The 23,505-nt window shown below is 42.5% G+C and overlaps 1 protein-coding gene across 1 annotated transcript in view; it reads right to left on the minus strand.

Moving 5' to 3' along the window:
* The window catches only part of tut4 (terminal uridylyl transferase 4), an 86,046-nt gene that overhangs the window by 23,790 nt on the left and 38,751 nt on the right, over positions 1-23,505 (minus strand). The window contains exons 11-16 of the mRNA XM_085978225.1: positions 23,284-23,403; positions 22,730-22,960; positions 21,608-21,782; positions 13,575-14,427; positions 5,643-5,755; positions 713-832 (exon numbers count right to left, since the gene is read on the minus strand). Coding sequence (XP_085834351.1) covers positions 713-832; positions 5,643-5,755; positions 13,575-14,427; positions 21,608-21,782; positions 22,730-22,960; positions 23,284-23,403 — 1,612 coding nt within the window. The remainder of the gene's footprint in view (positions 1-712; positions 833-5,642; positions 5,756-13,574; positions 14,428-21,607; positions 21,783-22,729; positions 22,961-23,283; positions 23,404-23,505) is intronic.

The raw sequence follows: 23,505 nt of genomic DNA on the forward strand, positions 1-23,505 counted from the left end.
AAGTCGTGCGCACGACCCCCCGCCGACCCCCCCCGCCAGCCCCGACAACCGCCAGCCCCGACAACCGCCAAACCCCCCCGCGGACCCCGCCAGCCCCGACAACCGCCGACCCCCCCCGCGGACCCCGCCAGCCCCGACAACCGCCGACCCCCCCGTGGACCCCGCCAGCCCCCGACCCCGCCAGCCGCCGACCCCCCCGCGGACCCCGCCAGCCGCCGACCCCCCCGCGGACCCCACCAGCCCCGACAACCGCCGACCCCCCCGCGGACCCCGCCAGCCGCCGACCCCCCCGCGGACCCCGCCAGCCCCGACAACCGCCGACCCCCCCCGCGGACCCCGCCAGCCCCGACAACCGCCGACCCCCCCACGGACCCCGCCGGCCCCGACCCCCGCCGACCCCGACTGACTTACGCTGAGCGTCAGCGTAAGTCGTGCGCACGACCCCCCGCGGACCCCCGCCGACCCACCTTCCGAAATCCGAAATTCTCCTTTATCCGAAACTCGGCTGGTCCCGAGGTTTTCGGATAAAGGATAGTCTACCTGTATAGGTTTACTATCAATAAAACAAAAACTGAAAAGCAGTAGACTCAAGTGTAATCATTCATGCAAATGAAATGCAGGCTGTAGTAAAAACTCAATAACTTCACTAATGAAGATTATATAGATAATTTCTTCAAAAGTTTAATGTTCTTATCTGAAACAAATCACCTACCTGGATGCTTCTTGAGAACTTTTGCCAGACCTTCAATTATTTCTTTACAATTGAGTTTCTGTAATAAATCAAATGTGTCTATGATTAGACAAACAAGTTTAAAGCAAAAGAAAAACCATCACTACATTAACAGCTGTAATGAGTGCAGTGTGTTCCAAAATAATATCAACAGGCCCCATCCAGCAAATATATGCAGCTTGTTCAAGCACATTTATTGTATTAGCAAGGTTGAGGGTTTCATCACCCAGTGACGTAATGCTTTAGTGATGCAGCAAATTCAGACTTAAGGGTCAGATGCCATAACTAGTTTAAAATCGAGTCTCCTATGCCACCATTTGTTTCAGTCTGTGGAAAAGCTCTTGTAACATACAATCATTAATGGAATAACAAGTATCTATAGGAAATTCATTTCAGGAGCAAGTTTGACTCGAATATAGATTTTTGTTAGGTCATATTATATGCTTATTAAAAGTAATCCATTTCCTTAAGGATGGTTTTTATTTCAAGATGTAGTGCATCATGGTAATCTAAGGTGATATACTGGAATAAAGGACTAAAAGATGACTAAAATGCAAGATTGTTTTATATTGTCTTATATTGGAATAAGGGGCCTTGAGCAATGATCGACAGGTATGTTACATGTTGGTCACTTGCACATGTTTTGTTTAACCGCTCAATAGCCTTTTCATGCACTGATAAAAATCAGCATATATCAATTTCATACCACTATTGAATTGCTTGACAACTATCTATTAACGTTCCAAAATATTTCATCAGGGTAGTCTAATTTGCATAACTGGCTTATATTGGGTCTGGGAGGGTGACTTGGGGAAACAGAGATAAACATTCAGAATTAGGGATGGGCAATAAATGCTGGCCTTGCCAACGACGCCCACATCCCATGAACGAATAAAAAAAAATCTTTACTGTCCACAGGACAGGCAGAGATAACTTGTGCAAAGAATGCTGTTTCCAACAATGTAATATCCCCTTACCATTACACTTCAGCAGTTTTAGCATCAAGTATGAACTCACGTTCACTGGATAAGGCTTGAATTCAAAGGTTTCCATCCCATGGAAATAACTGCATGGGGCAACTGAGCCAATTCGCAATACAGTAAACATATTTTAAACACTCTAAAAACAAACGACTTAAAGGGGAATTGTCATAAAATCCTAAATATTATAAAGAGAAATACGCCTATTATCGGTCTCTCTCATTCGTTCCTTGTTCAGTTTACTTTAGAAATGTTGAGTAGCGGCAGCAACACCAGAGTGTCATAAAATGGAAAGTTCGGTACAAAATGAGCACTCCCAGATTGCTTTAAACCACCAGTTTAATGTGTTAACAAGGGACAAGTAGAAGACAACTCTCTATAACATCGTGGGTTGAAGGGGAAATTCAATAGAGTATATTTCCCCAATAAGAACAGATGCATTAACCTCTACATCAATTAACAGGGAAAATATGAATTTCTACTGGGTCAATTTCCTACGTTACAACAGTGACTACACTTCAAAAGTACTTCATTGGCTGCAAAGCGCTTTGGGATGTCCTGAAGTCATGAAAGGCTCTATATAAATGCAAGTCTTTCTTTTCTTTCTTTCAATTTTGATCTAATAACAGTATCGTTAGAAAATTCTGCTTGCAGTTAAGAAAAGTCCAATATTCTTAAAATTATCCCTTATAACTGAAGTGCAAGGAAGTGTAGTGGTTGTGCTAATAGCCTGGCAATCTAGAGGCCTTGACTAATTCAGAGGACACAAGTTCAAATCCCACCATGTCAGTTTGAGAATTTGAATTCAGTTTAAAAACAATTTGGAAATAAAAAGCTGGCATCAATAAAAGTAACATTTGATTTGACTTAGGGCAATAGCACAGACATATGACCAAACCCAAGTATACAGTTTTAATGGGCAAACGGCAGGGGAATAAGAGCTGCGTTTGATAACATAGACTAGGGGTGGGGCACTATTCTGATAAATCTATCAAGGATAAATGGAAAAAAACATTGTGCGAGCCATGCTGGAGCAAAGAAAATAAAAATAATCTGAAATGGATTAGCAATTTTATTTTTAAAATATTGTTCACGCCAATGCAATTGTTATTTTCACTCGCTATCTGGTTGTCTGTGACAGGTGCCCAATGGGCTTACTAGAAACTAACATTCACAATATGCTTGCTAACAGGTGACAAAGATAGCTCAATCAGCTGGCTCAAAAGTGACCACTCAATTTTTAAATATAGAATATCGACTATAAACTGAAAGCTCACCTCCAGGGCCTGAACGGGTCATTAGGGAAATCGGGAGATTTTCTGAGTGCCCCCATGAATGGTTCTATAGTGCTTTATTATTGCTACTCCCTGCTCCCTCTTTTCCCCAATAATCCTGTGCCCTTTCGGGGGAGCCAGTTTGACCCGGTCGATAAACGGATCATTTTCAGGTTGGCAGGCTGTTACTAGTGGGGTACCGCGAGGATCAGTGCTGGGGCCTCAGTTATTTACAATCTATATTAATGACTTAGATGGAGGGACAAAGTGCAATGTATTCAAGTTTGCTGATGATACAAAGCTAGGTGGGACAGTAAGCTGTCAGGACGACACAAAGAGTCTGCAAAGGGATATAGACTGGTTAAGTGAGTAGGCAATAAGATGGCAGATGGAGTATAATGTGGGGAAATGTGAGTTTATTCACCTTGGTAGGAAGAATAGAAAAAGAGAATTTTTTTTTTAAATGGTGAGAAACTTTTAAATGTTGGTGTTGAGGGATTTGGGTGGCCTTGTACATGAAACACAAAAAATGAACATGCAGGTACAAAAAGCTATTGGGAAGACAAATGGTATGTTGGCCTTTATTACAAGAGGGTTGGAGTACAACAGTAAGGAAGTCTTAAATAACAACAGAAAATGCTGGAAAAACTCAGCAGGTCAGGCAACATCCGTGGAGAGAAATTTGAGTTGACGTTTCGGGTTTGACCCTTCTTCAAAACTGGAGAGAAAAGGAACTAGATCGAAGGCAGGGCTGCGATCGGACAAAAGAATAAAAGAACCAAAAGAAGTAAAAGAGATTAGAAGCTAGACGAGATGGTAATAGGCTGGGATTAGGTGTAAAGTGTACTGGCAGGGCAAAAGATAGCTGCCAGGTGTGAGAGAGAAACAAAAGGAAAGGGGGGGGGGGGGGGGGGAGGAAAGGAGTGGAAAAATATAAGTAAAAATGAAATAGGGGCCGAGGTTATGATCTGAAATTGTTGAACTCGATATTGAGACCGGAAGGCTGCAGAGTGCCTAATCGGAAGATGAGGTGCTGTTCCTCGAGTTTACGTTGAGCTTCCGTGGAACAGTACAAGAGGCCAAGGACGGTGAGGTCCGAGTGGGAATGGAGCGGTGAATTGAAATGACAGGCGACCGGAAGCTCGGGGTCACCCTTACGGACTGAACGGAGGTGTTCCGCAAAGCGGTCACCCAATCTGCGTTTGGTCTCCCCAATGTAGAGGAGACCGCATCGTGAGCAGCGAATACAGTATACTAGATTGCGAGAAGTACAAGTAAATCGCTGTTTCACCTGGAAGGGGTGTTTGGGGCCCTGGACAGTGGGGAGGGGGGAGGTATAGGGGCAGGTGTTACACCTCCTCCGCTTGCACGGGAAGGTGCCAGGCGAAGGGGAAGGGCTGTTTGGGGTGATAGAGGAGTGGACTAGGGTGTCTCGGAGAGAGCGGTCCCTGCGGAATGCTGAAAGGGGAGGGGAGGGGAAGATAAGTTTGGTGGTGGGAGTCTTGCTGCAATTGTACAGGGCTTTGGTGAGATCACACCTGGAGTACTGCGTACAGATTTGGTCTCCATACCTAAGGAAGGATATACTTGCCTTAGAGGCGGTGCAACAAAGGTTCACTAGATCGATTCCTGAGATGAGAGGGTTGTCCTATGAGGAGTGATTGAGTAGAATGGGCCTATACTCTCTAAAGTTTAGAAGAATGAGAGGTGATCTTATTGAAACATAAAAGATTCTGAGAGGGCTTGCCAGGGTAGACGCTGAGTGGCTTTCCCCTAGCTGGAGGGTCTAGAACTAGAGGGCATAGTCTCAGGATAAGGGGTTGGCCATTTAGGACTGAGATGAGGAGAAATTTCTTCACTCAGAGGGTTGTGAATCTTCAGAATTCTCTACCCCAGAGGGCTGTGGATGCTCAAGTCGTTGAGGATATTCAAGGCGGAGATAGACAGATTTTGACTCGAGGAATTGAGGGGTATGGGGATTGGGCGCGGAAAGTGGAGTTGAGGTCGAAGATCAGCCATGATCTTGGTGAATGGTGGAGCAGGCTTGAGGGGCCATATGGCCTACTCCTGCTCCTAAATCTTATGTTCTAAAATTCTTGCCTTTAGTTTACATCCATAACGCATGAGAAGATATACTTCTATCAGCCTTACAAAGAGTCCAAAAATGCCCAGATCCTAACTGATTGGGTCAAATAACTAATGTCAAGTTAACCATACTGAATTACACAAACATAGGTAATTAGGAAAAACTACTGAGTATAAATCACCAGCCTACACAAAATCAGTTATTTTTTCCTCACAGTTATCAGAGGCAGCCAGCAACTGCAGCAAAATGAATAATTCCTGATATCTTTCAGTGGCCATGTTGGTTTCTTAACCAGCTGACGATATACCCCCCCCCCAGCAACAATCTTAAACATAAAACACGAAATTGAAATAATTCCCAAAAGCTAGCTAAATTTTACCCATAAAATTGCCCAGGTCTTGTTGGAAGCCCATCAAGTTTGCCTCCCAAGGGGTTTGAGCTTTTCTCCTTATTGCAATTTGCTTTCTTCCACTGGGCCTCCGTCCTGTGTGCCCCTCTGCAGGCATCCCACAAGTTCTAACTCATCTAATGACTACTTCAATGCACCAAAACATCAAAAATAAATAAAATACCAATCTTTAGATGCTTTAGGTATGGGCAATCCTCCCAAGATGTTCTTTGCTTTCCCTTTTTTCCCTTGCTAAGTGATGCCAGTTTTTCTTCCTTTGCCTTCTGAGATTTGCTACTATGGATTTTGCGATTCATGACAACAGCTCAAATTTCTACTGCTCTGCTCTTCTCTCCTGACCACTGCAGTCACTCCAATCCCCACAGCCACACTGTGCTCATCATATGCTTGTTTCCTATTACAGAGTGTGCAGTCCCCTCTCCCCCCCTTTGAGTGCTCAATGACGTCAGCATCTGCTACATTATTGATCATAGTCCTGAGGCACCCCCTCAAGTGCTTGTAGATGCGAACTATCTTCTGCTGCCCACTCCAGCTGTTCTAAAGACCCCTCCAGAACTCCCAAACTGTATACTCTGTCCCTTCTCCTTGGAGTGCTTCTGGTGTTCGGCTCCCCTGGACTTTGTCCTCCAATTCTCTCCCAACCCTCCACTTACTCTCCCTCAGACATCAATTCCAGGCTGTAACGTTACCCCTGATTATTAAAGTCAATCTCTCACTTTTTCTCAACCATGGCTAGCTATGGAAAAGGACAGGGAGCAATGTAGAGTAAAAATACTTAATTGGAGGAAGGCCAATTTCAGAGGGTTGAGAATGGATCTGGCCTGGGTAAATTGGAATCAAAGATTGGCAGGGAAAACTGTAATCGAACAATGGGCTGCCTTTAAAAAGGAGATGGTTTGGGTACATTCCCATGAGGATAAAAGGTAGGGCAACCAAAGCCAGAGCTCCCTGGATGACAAAAGAGTTAGAGAGTAAGATGAAGCAGAAAAAGAGGGGCGTATGACAGATGTCCGGTTGAGAATACAAGTGAGAACCAGGCTGAATATAGAAAGTTCAGAGGGGAAGTGAAAAAGGAAATAAGAGGGGCAAAGAGAGAGTATGAGAATAGATTGGCAGCTAACATAAAAGGGAATCCAAAAGTCTTCTACAGGCATATAAATAGCAAACGGGTAGTAAGAGGAGGGGTGGAGCCGATTAGGGACCAAAATGGAGACCTACGCATGGCGGCAGAGGGCATGGCTGAGTTACTAAATGAGTACTTTGCATCTGTCTTCACCAAGGAAGAAGATGCTGCCAAAGTCATAGTGAAAGAGGAGGTAGATGAGATACTGGATGGGATAAAAATTGATAAAGAGATACTAGAAAGGCTGGCTGTATTTAAAGTAGGTAAGTCACCAGGACCGGATGGGATGCATCCTAGGATGCTGAGGGAAGTAAAGGTGGAAATTGCAGAGGTACTGGCCATAATCTTCCAATCCTCCTTGGATACGAGGCTGGTGCCAGAGGACTGCACAGAGCGGGATTAAACGGAGTGGACTTGAACAGAGTGCTTTGTTTGGGAATTTGGAGAAGAGGGGAAAGGAGTTGTTACTTTTGCCTACACTACTTGTAGTGCATTGTTTTACAGGTAAATATTTAATTTCAGTACCCTCAACTTAATCTAGATCAAGTAAGTAGTCAAGAAACGACACTGTAAACTAAGTTACCGAATTACAAATTTAATTACATTTAATTAAATAAAACAAGATCATATAGGGATGGCAGTGCAGGTGGTGTGCTGCAACTGCAGCATGTGGGAGTTTGTGGAGAGCACTGTGAACCCGGACAACCATGTTTGCATAAGTGCCTGCATCTTGAGGAACTTCCGCTCACAGCTGGAGTCTGAGGTGCAGACATCATGGGGCATCAGGGATGGGGAGGGTTACCTGGCCACTTTGATCCAGGAGACAGTCACATCCCTTAGGTTAGGTAGTGGTACAGGTCTGGTTAGTGGTCAGGGACAGGAGGGTGTGACTGCAACTCAGGCAGGTAAGGGGACCCCAGGTGCAGTGCTGAAGGAACCTCAGCTTTTGTCCTGGTCCAACAGGTATGAGGTTCTTGCTGCCTGTGTGGATGAGGGAAAAGCCTGCAGGATGGATGAGCAGGATGACCATGGCACCATGGTGCAGGAGACCATTCAAGTGGGGGAGTGAAAGGGAATGCAGTTGTGGTAGGGGACAGTATAGTCAGGGGGATAGATACAGTTCTCTGCAGCCGCGACCGAGAGTTCCGAAGGTTGTGTTGCCTACCCGGTGCCAGGGTTAAAGACATCTCCTTGCAGCTGGAGAAGAACTTGGGAGTGGGAGGGGGAGGATCCAGTTGTTATGGTCCATGTAGGAACCAACAACATAGGTAGAACTAGGAATGAGGTTCTGCTGAGGGAGTTTGAGGAGCTAGGATCCAAATTAAAAAGGAGAACTTCAAAAGGTAATAATCTCTGTATTGTTACCTGAGCCATGCACAAATTGGCATAGGTTCAAACAGATTAGAGGTTTAAATGCGTGGCTCAAAGAGTGGTATGGGAGGAAGGGGTTTTGGTTCATGGGGCACTGGCACCAGTACTGGGGAAAGAGGGAGCTATTCTGTTGGGATGGGCTCCATTTAAACCAGGCTGGGACCAGTGTCCTGGTGAACCAAATAACTAGGGCAGTAGACAGGGCTTTAAACTAATGAAGGGGAGGCAGGAGGATTCAGGAAAGAGTAAATTTAAAAGAAGCGAGAGAAATGTCAAGGCTTTAGAGCAGAGTAGAGTTTTGGGTAAAAATAAGCAGAGTGGGTCAGGAAGGGACAGGGAGAGTAACAAAGGTAATAAGGCATCAGTGAATAAGGTGACATCAGGGAAAAAGAGAAATAAGTCAAAGCTAAAAGGACTATATCTGAATGCACGAAGCATTCGCAACAAAACAGATGAATTAACAGCACAGATAGAAATTAACAGGTTTGATCCAATATAGCCAAAACGGAGACGTGGTTGCAAAGTGGCCAAGGTTGGGAACTGAATATTCCAGGATACATAACTTTTAGATGGGATAGGCAAAATGGAAAAGGAGGAGGGGTAGCCCTGGTAATAAAGAATGGGATAAAGACAGTAGAGAGAAAGAATCTTAGCTCTGAAAATCAAGAAGTAGAATCAGTTTGGCTGGAGCTAAGAAACAGCAAGGGGCAAAAATCATTGGTGGGAGTTGTTTATAGGCCTCCAAACAGTAATTGTAATGTAGGGCAGAGTATAAATCAGGAAATTAGAGGCGCATGTAACAAGAGTAATACAGTAATCATGGGGGACTTTAATCTACACATAGACTGGGCAAACCAAATTTGCAGTAATAGTGTGGAGGACAAATTCATGGAATGCATGCAAGACAGTTTACTAGATCAGTATGTTGAGGAACCAACTAGGGAACAGGATATTTTAGATCTAGTACTGTGGAACGAGAAAGGGTTAATTAATAACCTTGTAGTAAAGAGGCCTTTAGGGAAGAGTGACCATAATATGTAGAATTTTATACTGAGTTTGAAAGTGAATTAGTTAAATCCGAAACTAGGGGCTTAAATCTAAACAAAGCAAACTACATAGGTATGAGGTGCGAGTTGGCTAAGGTAGATTGGGAAACTACATTAAAAGGTATGACCGTGGACGAGCAATGGCTAGCATTTAAAGAATACATAATTTACAACAAATATACATTCCTTTAAGGCATAAAAACCCCACAGGAAAAGTGGTCCAACCGTGGCTAACAAGAGAAGTTAAAGACAGCATTAGATCAAAGGAAGCGGCTTATAAAGATTAGTAAGCCTGAGGATTGGGAGGATTTTAGAATTCAGCAAAGGAGGGCCAAGAAATTGATAAAGAAAGGGAAAATAGAATGAGAGTAAACCAGAGAGAGACATAAAAACAGACTGTAAAAGCTTCTATAGGTATGTAAAAAGGAAAAGATTAGCAAAAGTAAATGTGGGTCCCTTACAGGCTGAGACAGGAGAAATTATAATGGGGAATAAGGAAATGGCAGAGAAATTAAACAAATACTTTGGTGTCTGTCTTCATGGAAGAAGATGCAAAAAACTTTCCGGAAATATTGGAGAACCAAGGGTCCAGTGAGAATGAGGAACTGAAAGAAATTAGTATTAGTAGAACTTAATGGGACTGAAAGCCGATAAATTCCCTAGACCTGATGGCCTACATCTTCGGGTTTTGAAAGAGATAGTGGATGCATTGGTTGTCATTTTCCAAAATTCCATAGATACTAGAATGGTTCCCACGGATTGGAAGGTAGCAAATGTAACCCCACTATTTAAGAAAGGAGGGAAGAGAAACAACGGGGAACTACAGACCAGTTAGCCTGACATCAGTACAGGAAACTTTGTGCTATCTGGAGGTGAGCTATCTGGCAATCTGGAGCCACCGGCAAAAATCAGCAGCCATTTTTAATTCTTTTTGTTTGTTTTTTTTGCTTTGTTTGAACAGTCAAGCTGTGCAAGGTCTGTAGCTATAGCAACAGCTTCAGCTACAGAGCTTTAGGGCCACACCTATGTGTTTAGAAGCTGTTGCTAAGCAACAGTGTTTGTTGTCAAATACGGAGATAAGAATCTCCGTATCTCTCAACATTAACTCTGGAGAGTACGGCACTATTTAGGCAACGGCAGCAGCTCGGTCCCGTGGGTGCCGGATAGCACAAAGTTTCCTGTAGTAGGGAAAATGCTAGAATCTATTATTAAGGACATGGTAACAGGGCACTTAGAAAATAATAATAGGATTGGGCAGAGTCAACACGGATTTATGAAAGGAAATGGTGTTTGACAAATCTATTACAGTTTTTTGACGTCGTAACTAGCAGAGTAGATAAGGGGAAACCAGTGTATTTGGATTTTCAGAAGGCATTCGATAAGGTGCCACACAAGAGGTTATTAAACAAAATTAGGGCACATGGGATTGGGCGTAATATACTAGCATGGATTGAGGATTGGTTAACGGACAGAAAACAGAGAGTAGGAAGAAACGGGTAATTTTTGGGTTGGTAGGCAGTAACTAGTGGGGTACCACAAGGATCAGTGCTTGGGCCTCAGCTATTCACAATCTATATCAATGATTTGGATGAGGGGACCAAATGTAATATATCCAAGTTTGCTGATGATACAAAGCTGGGTGGGAATGTAAGTTGTGAGGAGGATGTAAGTTGTGAGGAGGAAAGTGAGTGGGCAAGAACATGGCAAATGGGGTATAATGTAGAGAAATGTGAAGTTATCCACTTTAGTAGGAAAAATAGAAAAGCAGAGTATTTTTTAAATGGTGAGATTTGGGAAGTTTTGGTGTTCAGAGGGACCTGGGTGTCCATGTACATGAATCACTGAAAGTTAACATGCAGGTACAGCATCGATAGATTTTTGAATATTAAGGGAATCAAGGGATATGGGGATAGTGCAGGAAGGTGGAGATGAGGTAGAAGATCAGCCATGATCTTATTGAATGGCGGAGCAGGTCGAAGGGCCAAATGGCCTACTCCTGCTCTATTTCTTATGTTCTTATGACTGGAGAATTGCAAATGTTACACCCTTGTTCAAAAAAGGGTGCAAGGATAAACCCAGCAACAGGCCAGTCAGTTTAACCTCGCTAGTGGGGAAGCTTTTAGAAACGATAATCAGGGACAAAATGAATAGTCACTTGGACAAGTGTGGATTAACTAAGGAAAGCCAGCATGGATTTGTTAAAGGCAAATCGTGTTTAACTAACTTGATTGAGTTTTTTTGATGAGGTAACAGAGAGGGTTGATAAGGGCAATGCGGTTGATGTGGTGTACATGAACTTTCAAAAGGCGTTTGATAAAGTGCCACATAATAGGCTTGCTAGCAAAGTTAAAGCCCATGGAATAAAAGGGACAGTGGCAGTATGGATACGAAATTGGCTAAGTGACAGGAAACAGTAAGTAGTGGTGAACAGTTGTTTTTCGGACTGGAGGAAGATACACAGTGGTGTTCCCCAGGGGTTGGTACCAGGACCACTGCTTTTCTTGATATATATTAGTGGCTTAGACTTGGGTGCACATGGCACAATTTCAAAATTTGCAGATGACACAAAACTTGAAAGTATAGTGAACAGTGAGGAGGATAGTGATAGACTTCAAGGGGACGTAGACAGGCTGGTGGAATGGGCAGACACATGGCAGATGAAATTTAATGCAGAAAAGTGCGAAGTGATACATTTTAGTAGGAAGAATGAGGAGTGGCAATATAAACTAAAGGGTATAATCTAAAGCGGGTGCATGAAGAGAGAGACCTGGGGATATATGTGCACAAATCGTTGAAGGTGGCAGGGCAGGTTGAAAAAGCGGTTAAAAAAGCATACGGGATCCTGGGCTCCATAAATAGCGGCATAGAGTACAAAAGCAAGGAAGTTATGATGAACCTTTATAAAACACTGGTTCGGCCTCAACTGGAGTATTGTGTCCAATTCTGGGCACCGCACTTTAGGAAGGATGTGAAGGCCTTAGAGAGGGTGCAGAAAAGATTAACAAGAATGGTTCCATGGATGAGGGACTTCAGCTACGTGGATAGACTGGAGAAGCTGGGGTTGTTCTTAGAGCAGAGAAGGTTGAGAGGAGATTTGATAGAGGTGTTCAAAATCATGAGGGGCCTAGACAGAGTAGATAGAGGGAAACTGTTCCCATTGGCGGAAAGGTCGAGAACCAGAGGACACAGATTTAAGGTGATTGGCAGAAGAACCAAAGGTGACATGAGGAAAAACGTTTTTACGCAGTGAGTGGTTAGGATCTGGAATGCACTGCCTGAAAGGGTAATGGAGGCAGATTCGATCGTGGCTTTCAAAAGGGAATTGGATAAGTACCTGAAGGAAAAAAAATGCAGGGCAATGGGGAAAGGGCAGGGGAGTGGGGCTAGCTGAAGTGCTCTTGGAGAGAGCCGGCATGGGCTCGACAGGCCAAATGGCCTCCTTCTGTGCTGTAATCATTCTATGATTCATGCATGATACATAAACATCCAGGTGGCCTACCCTCACTCAATCCAGTACTCATCTCCAACCAGTACATAGTGACTGTTGTCTTCTTGTATACCATAAATGAAAGTAAGAAATTAAAACTGGGTTATATAGTTAGACAAAGTATTAACTAAGAATACCAAATGCAATTGATAAAAAACATGCAAATGATTTTGAAGTGTAGGGATGAAAACCTCTTTAAAATTAAAAAGGATTCACTTTCAACATTTTTGAATTACTGTAAATGTACTGTACTCTGAAATATATTCAGACTATTTTAGTGTTTCTACTACATTTAAAGATGTGCATTCTGTGCTCGAGCTCAGTGGTCAGTCTGGCAAGGCATCTGTAAAGGAGTCCATTCAATCAGACTATACGCACATGTCATGATCCACCTTCTACTCAGATTTTGAAGTTTGGCATGGAAATCTAAACAGAAGTTTGTGTTGTTGTGATCCTTTCATACATTTAAGAAGCAGAGCAAGACAAGGATGTCCCCAAGTATACCTATTTTCAAAAGCAATCAAATGTCTAGGTATGTCACATTTTTAAATAATACGAATTCCTGCAGTATCTTTATATTTTAATATATCTGTTTAAAATATGCATTTTCTTAGAACTACAAAACTTTAATTAAAACTTCTTAATATGTCTAAACCTCCTAACCAGAGCTGTTATTTGTGTGGCCACCTTCAACACATAATACTTCAATCCTCAGTTTCTGATTGCCAGACCTTCACTTCTTTATTAAAAATAATTAAGCGTCAAAGCTGGGTGAGGGGGGAGAAGACTGAGTTCAGACAATTCACATCAAGCCTCGAAAATAGTGTAAATGGAGACTCGAATTGAGAGACTTGCAATTGCAGCTTCAATTGGGAGCCTATCTATTGTGAGTTTTTTAAAATAAATGCAGGGACATATTTTCTCAATAAATATATACTGTACTCCTAAATAAACCCACTGTAGGGTCTTGTCCTAGAACATTCCTTGCACTTGCAGGAGTGAGATATTACTGCTTCTAGATACAAGGATGATTCTAATTGTCTTATATATTTTTTTTAAAGTATGCACTATAACACATAACTCAGTTCATGCAAATCTAAATAACTTGCCTTTCCATTTGTTAGAATGCTTTTCTCAAAGACATAATGTAGTTCTCCTGTTTCTGATGCATTCTTAGTGTCATCAATAACAGTGTAGCTAGGAGCTTCGGTTTCTGTTGTGCAAGTCTGTGAGGTAGTTGAAACACAACTGGCAGTGCAATTTGTTCCTTCAGAGCAGTGTACTCCTAATTTGCAACTATCTTTATGTCTAAGCAACTGCAAACTGGCTGGTGGCATCACATTTTCCAGACTGCTGGACCCATGTCCTAACTCTTCCAGCTCTGCCTGCTTGGAACAACTCTCTGAAAAATCAGACACCTCCAGTCTTTTAGTGGATTGTTCCACTGAATCACAACTGAGCAATCTTTCACTGGGATCTCCTGTACAGTTGCCAGTGTCTGGTTTCCCCATCAAATTCACTGCAATTCCACTGGTGGAAGATGAAACACTCTTCAATTCCAAACGCTCAAAACCTGTTTTAACATTTTCAGTAGATTCAACACTTGCATTAGCAGATACTAGTGTTCCACAGTCACTGGTTCCATTTGTCATTTCTCCATCAGTGGAAGGTTCTTTAATATCTCTTTTTACTGCAGTTCCCTTTTGTGGCAGACAACAGTTTCCTGAACGTTCTTCAGATTTTACAGGCTTTTTATTGTTGACTTTCCCTTTCTTTTTAGCATCTGATTTTAACTTGATCCCATCTTTCATTTGAGGAGATGCAAAATATTTATATGCAGTCCTAAATCGCTCCAGAATATACTCAAATACCATCTGGCTGTTCAAACTCCGAGCAATGTTTCTCTTTAGTGCAAAGGGGTCTATTTAAAAAAAAAAAAAGTTAACAGCAATTATATTGCCCAACATTTTTCCTTATACATCAACTGTACTTAAACAAAATACATTCAATGACATTTATAGCACAGTTCTCAGAAATGTAAAGGTATTACTGCAGGGCTGTCACTGTGACTTAGTCTGAAGGTGGTTTAGGATTTTTAATTTTTTTTGTTGAAACATCTGTTTATTTAAAAACAGCAAACAGAAAGAAAGGTACACTCTAGAAAAGCAGAAACTTCATTTCAAATTATTCACTTGTGTAGTATGCTTTATGCTGGAGATACAGGAAGTGCAAAGAATTTACTACTGAGACCTCAGTATATTTTCTAAGGTAGCACATTACAATTCTGCCGATATGGAGGGACAGGATGAGGCGACTCCCACAGGGAAAGCTCTGAATCCCACCAGAGCTAACAAGAGAAGACAAAGATAAGGTTATTCTTCACCTCCCAGCAGCCAGCACAGGGTTTGCACAGCAATGGTCATGTCTGCTATTACTTTCAAGTTAGGGAATGGTATTGGGAGAAAAAACCTGAAAAGGATAGGCTGGAAGAATTAAAATAAATTAAATGGAGGAAAATACAAATAAAAAAGCTTATAGTAACATTTGTCTTGGAACAAGTTAATCTTTTCCTCTGCTGAGCACTGATAGCACACTGAGTAAATACAGTCTTCATATCTCTAACAGCAGGCTTTAATTCCAGGCCAAACACAAAGTGGGAGAAATTCGCCTTGGGCGGAAGCACAAAACAGGCGATAGGACATTGGCAGCCTGTTTAACACACCACCCAATTTCCTTTTCAACAACAGCAACTTGTATTTATATAGTGTATTTAATGTAGTCAAACGTCCCAAGGTGCTTCACAGGAGTGTTATAAGACAAAAAATGTGACACCGAGCCATATAAGAAGAAATTAGGGCAGGTGACCAAAAGCTTGGTTAAACAGGTAGGTTTTAAGGAGCATCTTAAAGGAGGAAAGAGAAGTAGAGAGGCAGCAAGGTTTAAACATAGAAACATAGAAGATAGGAGCAGGAGTAGGCCATTTGGCCCCTCGAGCCTGCTCCGCCATTCAATGAGATCATGGCTGATCATCCAAATTCAGTGCCCTGTCCCTGCCTTTTCCCCATATCCCTTGATCCCTTTAGCCTTAAGAAATATATCTAACTCCTTCTTGAATATATTAAATGAATTGGCCTCCACTGCCTTCTGTAGTAGAGAATTCCACAGGCTCACCACTCTCTGGGTGAAGAAATTCCTCCTCATCCGTGTCCTAAATGGCTTACCCCTTATCCTTAGACTGTGACCCCTGGTTCTGGACTCCCCGGCCATCGGGAACATCCTTCCTGCATCTAGTCTGTCTAGTCTGGTTAGAATTTTATAAGTTTCAATGAGATCCCCTCTTTCTTCTAAACTCCAGCGAGTATAAGCCCAATCGACCCAATCTCTCCTCATACGTCATTCCTGCCATCTCAGGTATCAGTCTGGTGAATCTTCGCTGCACTCCCTCCATGGCAAGAACATCCTTCCTCAGATAAGGCGACCAAAACTGCACACAATACTCAAGGTGTGGTCTCACCAAGGCCCTGTACAACTGCAGCAAGACATCCTTGTTTCTGTACTCGAAACCTCTCGCTACAAAGGCCAACATACCATTTGCCTTCTTAACCGCCTGCTACACCTGCATGTTTACCTTCAGCGACTGGTGCACAAGGACACCCAGGTCTCGTTGCACTTCCCCTTCTCCCAATCTATTGCCATTCAGATAATAATCTGCCTTCCTGTTTTTGCCACCAAAGTGGATAACCTTGCATTTATCCACATTATACTGCATCTGCCATGCTTTTGCCCAATCACCCAACCTGTCCAAATCATACTGGAGCATCTCAGCATCCTCCTCACAGCACACACGCCCACCCAGCTTTGTGTCGTCTGCAAACTTGGATATATTACATCTAGTTCCCTCGTCTAGATCATTTTTATATAGAAGTGAATAGCTGGGGTCCCAGGACCGATCCCTGCGGTACCCCACTAGTCACCGCCTGCCACTTGGAAAAAGAGCCGTTTATTCCAACTCTTTGCTTCCTGTCTGCCAACCAGTTCTTTATCCAAGTCAGTACCTTGCCCCCAATCCCATGTGCCTTAACTTTACATGCTAATCGCTTATGCGGGACCTTATCGAAAGCCTTCTGAAAGTCCAAATACACCACATCCACTGGTTCTCCCTTATCTATTCTACCAGTTACATCCTCAAAAAATTCCAGTAGATTAGTCAAGCACGATTTACCTTTTGTAAATCCATGTTGACTTTGTCCGATCCGATCCTGTCACTGTTTTCCAAGTGCTCTGCTATTACATCTTTTATAATGGACTCTAGCATTTTCCCCACTACCGATGTCAGGCTTACTGGTCTATAATTCCCCATTTTCTCTCTACCACCTTTTTTGAATAGTGGGGTAACATTAGCTACCCTCCAATCCATGGGAACTGTTCCAGAGTCTATTGAATTTTGGAAGATGACCAGCAATGCATCTACTATTTCTAGGGCCACTTCCTTAAGTACCCTAGGATGTAGATTATCAAACCCTGGGGATTTATCGGCCTTGAATCCCGTCAATTTTCCTAACACCATTTCCCTATAAATACTGATTTCATTCAGTTCCTCCCTCTCATTAGACCCTATGTTCCCCAACATCTCTGGGAGGTTATTTGTGTCTTCCTTTGTGAAGACAGAACCAAAGTATGTATTTAATTGGTCTGCCATTTCTTTGTTCCCCATTATAAATTCCCCTGATTCTGACTGCAAGGGACCTACCCTTGACTTCACCAATCCTTATCTCTTCACATATCTATAAAAGCTTTTACAGTCAGTTTTTATGTTCCCTGAAAGCTTACTCTCATACTCTATTTCCCCCCTCTTAATTAATCCCTTTGTCCTCCTCTGCTGAATCCTAAACTGCTCCCAATCCTCAGGTTTACTGCTTTTTCTGGCCAATTTATATGTCCTCTCCTTGGATCTTATGCTATCCCTAATTTCCCTTGTTAGCCACGGTTAAGTCACCTTTTTTGTTTTATTTTTATGCCAAACAGGGATGAACAAATTCTGTAGTTCATCCATGCGATCTTTGAATGTTTGCCATTGCCTATCCACCGTCAACCCTTTGAGTAACATTCCCCAATCAATCCTACCCAACTCGCGCCTCATACCATCGTAGTTTCCTTTATTTAAATTCAGGACCCTAGTCTCTGAGTCAACTACTTCACTCTCCATCTTAATGAAGAATTCTATCATATTATGATCACTCCGACCCAAGGGGCCTCGCACAATATTGCTAATTAATCCTTTCTCATTACATAATTAGGCAGGGAATTCCAGAGCTTAGGGCCTAGGCAACAGAAGGCACGGCCACCAATGGTTGAGCGATTATAATCAGGGATGCTCAAGAGGGAAGAATTAGAGGAGCACAGATATCTCGGGGGGCGGGGGGGGTGGTTGTAGGGCTGGAAGAGATTACAGAGGTATGGAGGGATTTGAAAACAAGGATGAGAATTTTGAAATCGAGGCGTTGCTTAACTGGGAGTCAATGTAGGTCAGCGAGCACAAGGGTGATGGGTGAACGGGACTTGGTGCGAGTTAGGACACAGGCAGCCGAGTTTTGGATCACCTCAAGTTTACGTAGGGTAGAATGTGGGAGGCCAGCCAGGAGTGCATTGGAATAGTCAAGTCTAGAGGTAACAAAGGCACGGATGAGAGTTTCAGCAGCGGATGAGCTGAGGCAAGAGCGGAGACGGGCGATGTTCCGGAGGTGGAAATAGGCGGTCTTAGTTATGCCACAGATATGTGGTCGGAAGCTCATTTCAGGGTCAAATATGACACCGTGGTTGCGAACAGTGTGGTTCAGCCTCAGGCAGATGTTAGGGATAGGGATGGAGTCAGTGGCCAGGAAACGGAGTTCGTGGCTAGGACCGAAAACAATGGCTTCGGTCTTCCCAATATTTAATTGGAGAAAATTTTTGCTCATCCAGAACTGGATGTCGGATAAGCAGTCTGACAATTTAGAGACCGTGGAAGGGTCGAGAGAAGTGGTGGTGAGGTAGAGATGGATGTCATCAACATACATGTGGAAACTGACGCTGTGTTTTCAGATGATGTTGCCAAGGAGCAGCATGTAGATGGAAAACAGGAGGGGGCCAAGGATAGATCCTTGGGGGACACCAGAGGTAACGATGCGGGAGTGGGAAGAGAAGCCGTTGCAGGTGATTCTCTGGCTATGATTAGATAGATAAGAATGGAAACAGGCGAGTGCAGTCATAAGAACATAACATAAGAAGTAGGAGCAGGAGTAGGCCAATAGGCCCCTCGAGCCTGCTCCACCATTTAATGAGATCATGGCTGATCTGATTTTGGCCTCAACTCCATTTTCCCACCTGCTCACCATAACCCTCGACTCCCCTGTTGCTCAAAAGTTTGTCTATCTCAGCCTTGAATATATTCATTGACTCAGCTGCCAGAGCTCTCTGGGGTAAAGAATTCCAAAGATTCATGACTCTCTGAGGAGAAATTCCTCCTCATCTCTGTCTTAAATGGGTGACCCCTTATTCTGAGACTATGCCCCCTAGTTCTAGATTCCCCACGAGGGGAAACATCCTCTCAGCATCTACCCTGTCCAACCCCCTCAGAATCTTATATGTTTTAATAAGATCACCTCTCATTCTTCTAAACTCCAATGAGTATAGGCCCAACCTGCTCAACCTTTCCTCATAAGACAACTCCTTCAACTCAGGAATAAACCTAGTGAACCTTCTCTGAACTGCCTCCAATGCAAGTATATCCCTCCTTAAATAAGGGGACCAAAACTGTACGCAGTATTCTAGGTGTGGTCTCACCAGCGCCCTATACAGTTGCAGCAAGACTTCCCTACTTTTATACTCTATCCCCCTTGAAATAAAGGCCAACATTCCATTTGCCTTCCTAATTACTTGCTGCACCTGCATGTTAACTTTTTGTGTTTCATGTACGAGGACACCAAAATCCCTCTGTACCACAGCATTCTGCAGTCTTTCTTCATTTAAATAATATTTTTCTTTTCTATTCTTCCTACCAAAGTGGATAACTTCACATTTTCCCACATTATACTCCATCTGCCAAATTCTTGCCCACTCACTTAACCTAGCTATATCCCTTTGCACTCTTTATGTCCTCCTCACAACTTGCTTTCCCACCTATATTTGTTTCGTCCGCAAATAAGGGTACAATTCACTCGCTTCCTTCATCCAAGTCATTAATATAGATTGAAAGTAGTTGAGGCCCCAGCACTGATCCCTGTGGCACCCCAATAGTTACAGATTGCCATCCTGAAAATGACCCATTTATCCCGACTCTGTTTTCTGTTATTAGCCAATCCTCTATCCAATCAAATATATGACTCCCCCAACACTATGAGCTCTTATCTTGTGCAGTAACCTTTTATGTGGCACCTTGTCGAATGTATTTTGGAGTCCCACCCAGCTGGACGACGGTGGAGAGGCGTTGGAGAAGGATGGGGTGGTTAACCGTGTCAAAGGCTGCAGACAGGTCGAGAAGGACGAGGAGGGATAGTTTACCTTTGTCACAGTCACAAAGGATGTCATTTGTGACATTGATGAGAGCCATTTCGTTACTGTGGCAGGGGTGGAAACCTGATTGGAAGGATTCAAACATAGAGTTGCGGGAAAGATGGGCACGGATTTGGGAGGTGACAAAACGTTCAAGGACTTGAGAGGAAAGGGAGGTTGGAGATGGGGCAGTAGTTTGCAAGGACGGAGGGGGTCAAGGTTTTTTTTTTGAGGAGCGGGGTGATGACGGCAGATTTAAGGGAGAGGGGGACAGTACCTGAGAGAGAACCGTCAACAATGTCAGCTGACATGGGAGCCAGAAAAGGAAGTTGGGTGGTCAGCAGTTTGGTGGGAATAGGGTCGAAGGAGTAGGAAGTGGGTCTCATGGACAAGATGAGCGCGGAGAGGTCATGAGGGGAGATCGGAGAGAAACTGGAGAAAGATGTGAGTTCAGGGCTAGGGCAGGAGGGAACCTTAGAGGAAGTTTGGTCCGGTGCCCTAAGGGAAGGAAGGGAAGTGGCAGAGGCAGCTGAATGGATGGTCTCAACCTTAGAGACAAAGAAGTCCATGAATTCCTCACACTTGTTGTCGGAGATGAGGGTAGAGGAGACAGGGGAGAGGGATTTAAGAAGACGGTTAGTAGTGGAGAAGAGAGGCTGGGGTTTATCTTTGCATTTCCATGAGTCAATGGAAAAGAAAATCGGGCGGCGTATTAAACGGGCTGCTGATTCCCTATCTCCTGTTTTGCGTTACCACACAAGATAAATTTGACCCCCAAACTTTCTCTTTATCTCTCACTGTGCCTCTATGAAAGAAGTTAGGTCAGTCGCAAATCAGTACCCAATGCAAGTTCTGCGCTCAAAAATTACCCTAAAACTTGGCATGGTTGGTGCAAATTCAGCATCTCCCCCAGAAATACAAACGTCCCAGTGGTGCAGTAAATTAGGTTTAGGCACACTGATATAGTAAATAATAGGGTCTCTGCACTATATCTTCTCTCTGTAAACCAGAAATTGTTACTTTTCATCTTGATGAGCATACTGACACAAAAATTGCATGCACTGATAATACAGTTATCAGCCCAGTCATATGAAAGAGGCTCTTCCTAAGGGAAGCAGTAAGAGAGAAATCCATTTTCCAAATATTTTTCACTGATGTTATTTTAATAATAAAGTTTAACCCATCATTAACATATAAAATGTTGCAGTCGCCTTCTGGCTGAGTTTGGCACTGAAAGAGTTATGTGCTCAACTCCTGGAGTGAAGCTTGAACCCACAACTTTCTAACTTGGAGGTGAGAGTGTTACCACTGAATCAAGCAGATATTGGTACTACAAGGACTGGAAATAGTATCAGAGGTTCCATTCACTGGCACAGACATCTCATCTGAATGAGTACCCTTCCAAACCTCACCTCATTTCCCCCCCCAAAAAAAATCTTGTAAGATTTTATCATTTTGGAGATTGAAATTTGCCAAGCATTCACTTTATCAGAAAACGAAGTTTTGATTGGTTGATGAGCATTTTATTTTATTTATTATACATATTAACTGTTATTATATGTTCACCTCACCCTCAATGGCTATTCTCCTTTTCGGCCAGTTTTTATGCTCTCTTGTTACAAGATCTTTTACCCGTATACAGATGACGTATTCTTCCAATGCAAACTCTAGTGTGTAAAATTTCAGTAATTCTAGCCAGAGGTGTCCAAGAGAAACTTGATGTGATGAACCAAACTTCAATGCAGCCTAAGAAGGAAACGAGAAAGTGTCGACAAATGATTTATAAAAAGTCTCTTCAGGTCTTTGTGTCATTAAAATGTCAGTTTAAGTTTTCAGTACTAGGAAGAAACCAGAGCTGTGTCAACATAACAAATTAAACCAATTCCATTGCAAAATTAGGTGCCAGAAAGTTACCTCCAAATTAGGCTCTAAAGTGGCCAAATCTCAGCAGAAACTGTACAATAAGAAAATGCAGAATCAAAAATATATATATTTTTTAAACAGAGGATTAGTTATGAGTCAATCTACAATAAAAATTATTACAAAGTTAATTTAAGTACTTATTGGTTTGTGATAATGGATAAGAATATCTACATACATAGGTAGTAAAAATCCAAAGCCATATATTCTATCTATGCTCATTGTTTTCACCTGTGTTAACTGGATTTATTTCTCATTTATATTTGTCATTCTGGTCACCTCTTCCCTTCAAACCCTTCTCCCTTCAGGTAGTAGGATGGGGTGTGGCCTAATACACAGCTACCACCCAGTAATACAGTACTTAAATCTATAGAGAGTTTCAATGATGTAGGCTGCTTCTGTTACACTTTCCTCTTCAGAGATGAAGCATTTAGCTGTTCAGACAAGAATCTTTAAAAAGTTTCCTAATGTGGGTAGATGAGTGTGAATATTATTGAGACTTGAAATTGCATTGCTAACTATCTGGGCTGGAAATGTAATCCTTTAATACATGGATATTTTTAGCAATTCAATTTTTCCTGGATCGTATATTAAAATTGTGTACCTAAGCAATTCATAGTTAATACTATAGTAAAGTAACAGTACGACAATTCTACACAAAACTTCTACACTTGCACTGCTCAAGAAATATCAAAAACCTTAATAAGAATACTACACAAATTATACCAGTGTAGTTTAAAAAAAAATAAAAAAGAGCAATATACTGCACTTACTTTGCCTTGTTTTTCCTTCAATGAACTACTTTGGTTATTGGGTTCAGTGCTTTCTGTTTTTTTGTTTGAAGATTTTCTGTGATCGGCTTTATTTGAGCTTTTGCCATCTCCATTGTTTGTGTTTTTTGTTTCCCCAGAGTTTGCTGGTCTGTGCTCCCATAATACATATTCATCGTTCTGTAGTCCTTTCAGGTGATACTCATCGATTTTTTTCAAGTCAAAGCCTTCAATCTAGGATTGCAAAAAATAGTGACAAGTGAACTTTCTCCAGTAGCTCAAAATAAAAATTGGGAGAACAGCTTACGGTACACGTTTAAAAAAAGATTTGTTGTTTCAGTTGCACAATAAAACATTGATACTGTTGAGATGATGCCTTACATAAGTAAACACGCAGCAATTGTAAATATATGTGCTGCTACAACTTAGAAAAGTGTTAGCTATGTGATTTGGTGTTTCTAATGCTTGTTATAATAAGCTAAACAGGATCAGATGTGAATATCAAAAGGAAAACAGAAGAATGAACCCTCCTCATAGAAAAAGCATATGATCCTCACCCATGAGCCCAAGTAAGCTGGTAAAAGAGGCTCTTGTCTTTGTTGAAGAAAGAAGATTACCATCAATGTAAATGAATAGGAGGGAATGCCACCTTCTGCTTGGCAGTCTATGTGACACACCTAAAATGAAAAAGGATTTGAAGGATTTTTAAATAGATAATTATAGATATAGCTTATTACAACCTAAATGTTTTCAAAAGTCAGGCAGGGAAGAATTGTTCC

This window comes from Somniosus microcephalus, chromosome 3, assembly GCF_052327205.1.
Source record: "Somniosus microcephalus isolate GS21.2 chromosome 3, FLI_Smic_1.0, whole genome shotgun sequence".
Taxonomy (NCBI): Eukaryota; Metazoa; Chordata; class Chondrichthyes; order Squaliformes; family Somniosidae; genus Somniosus; species Somniosus microcephalus.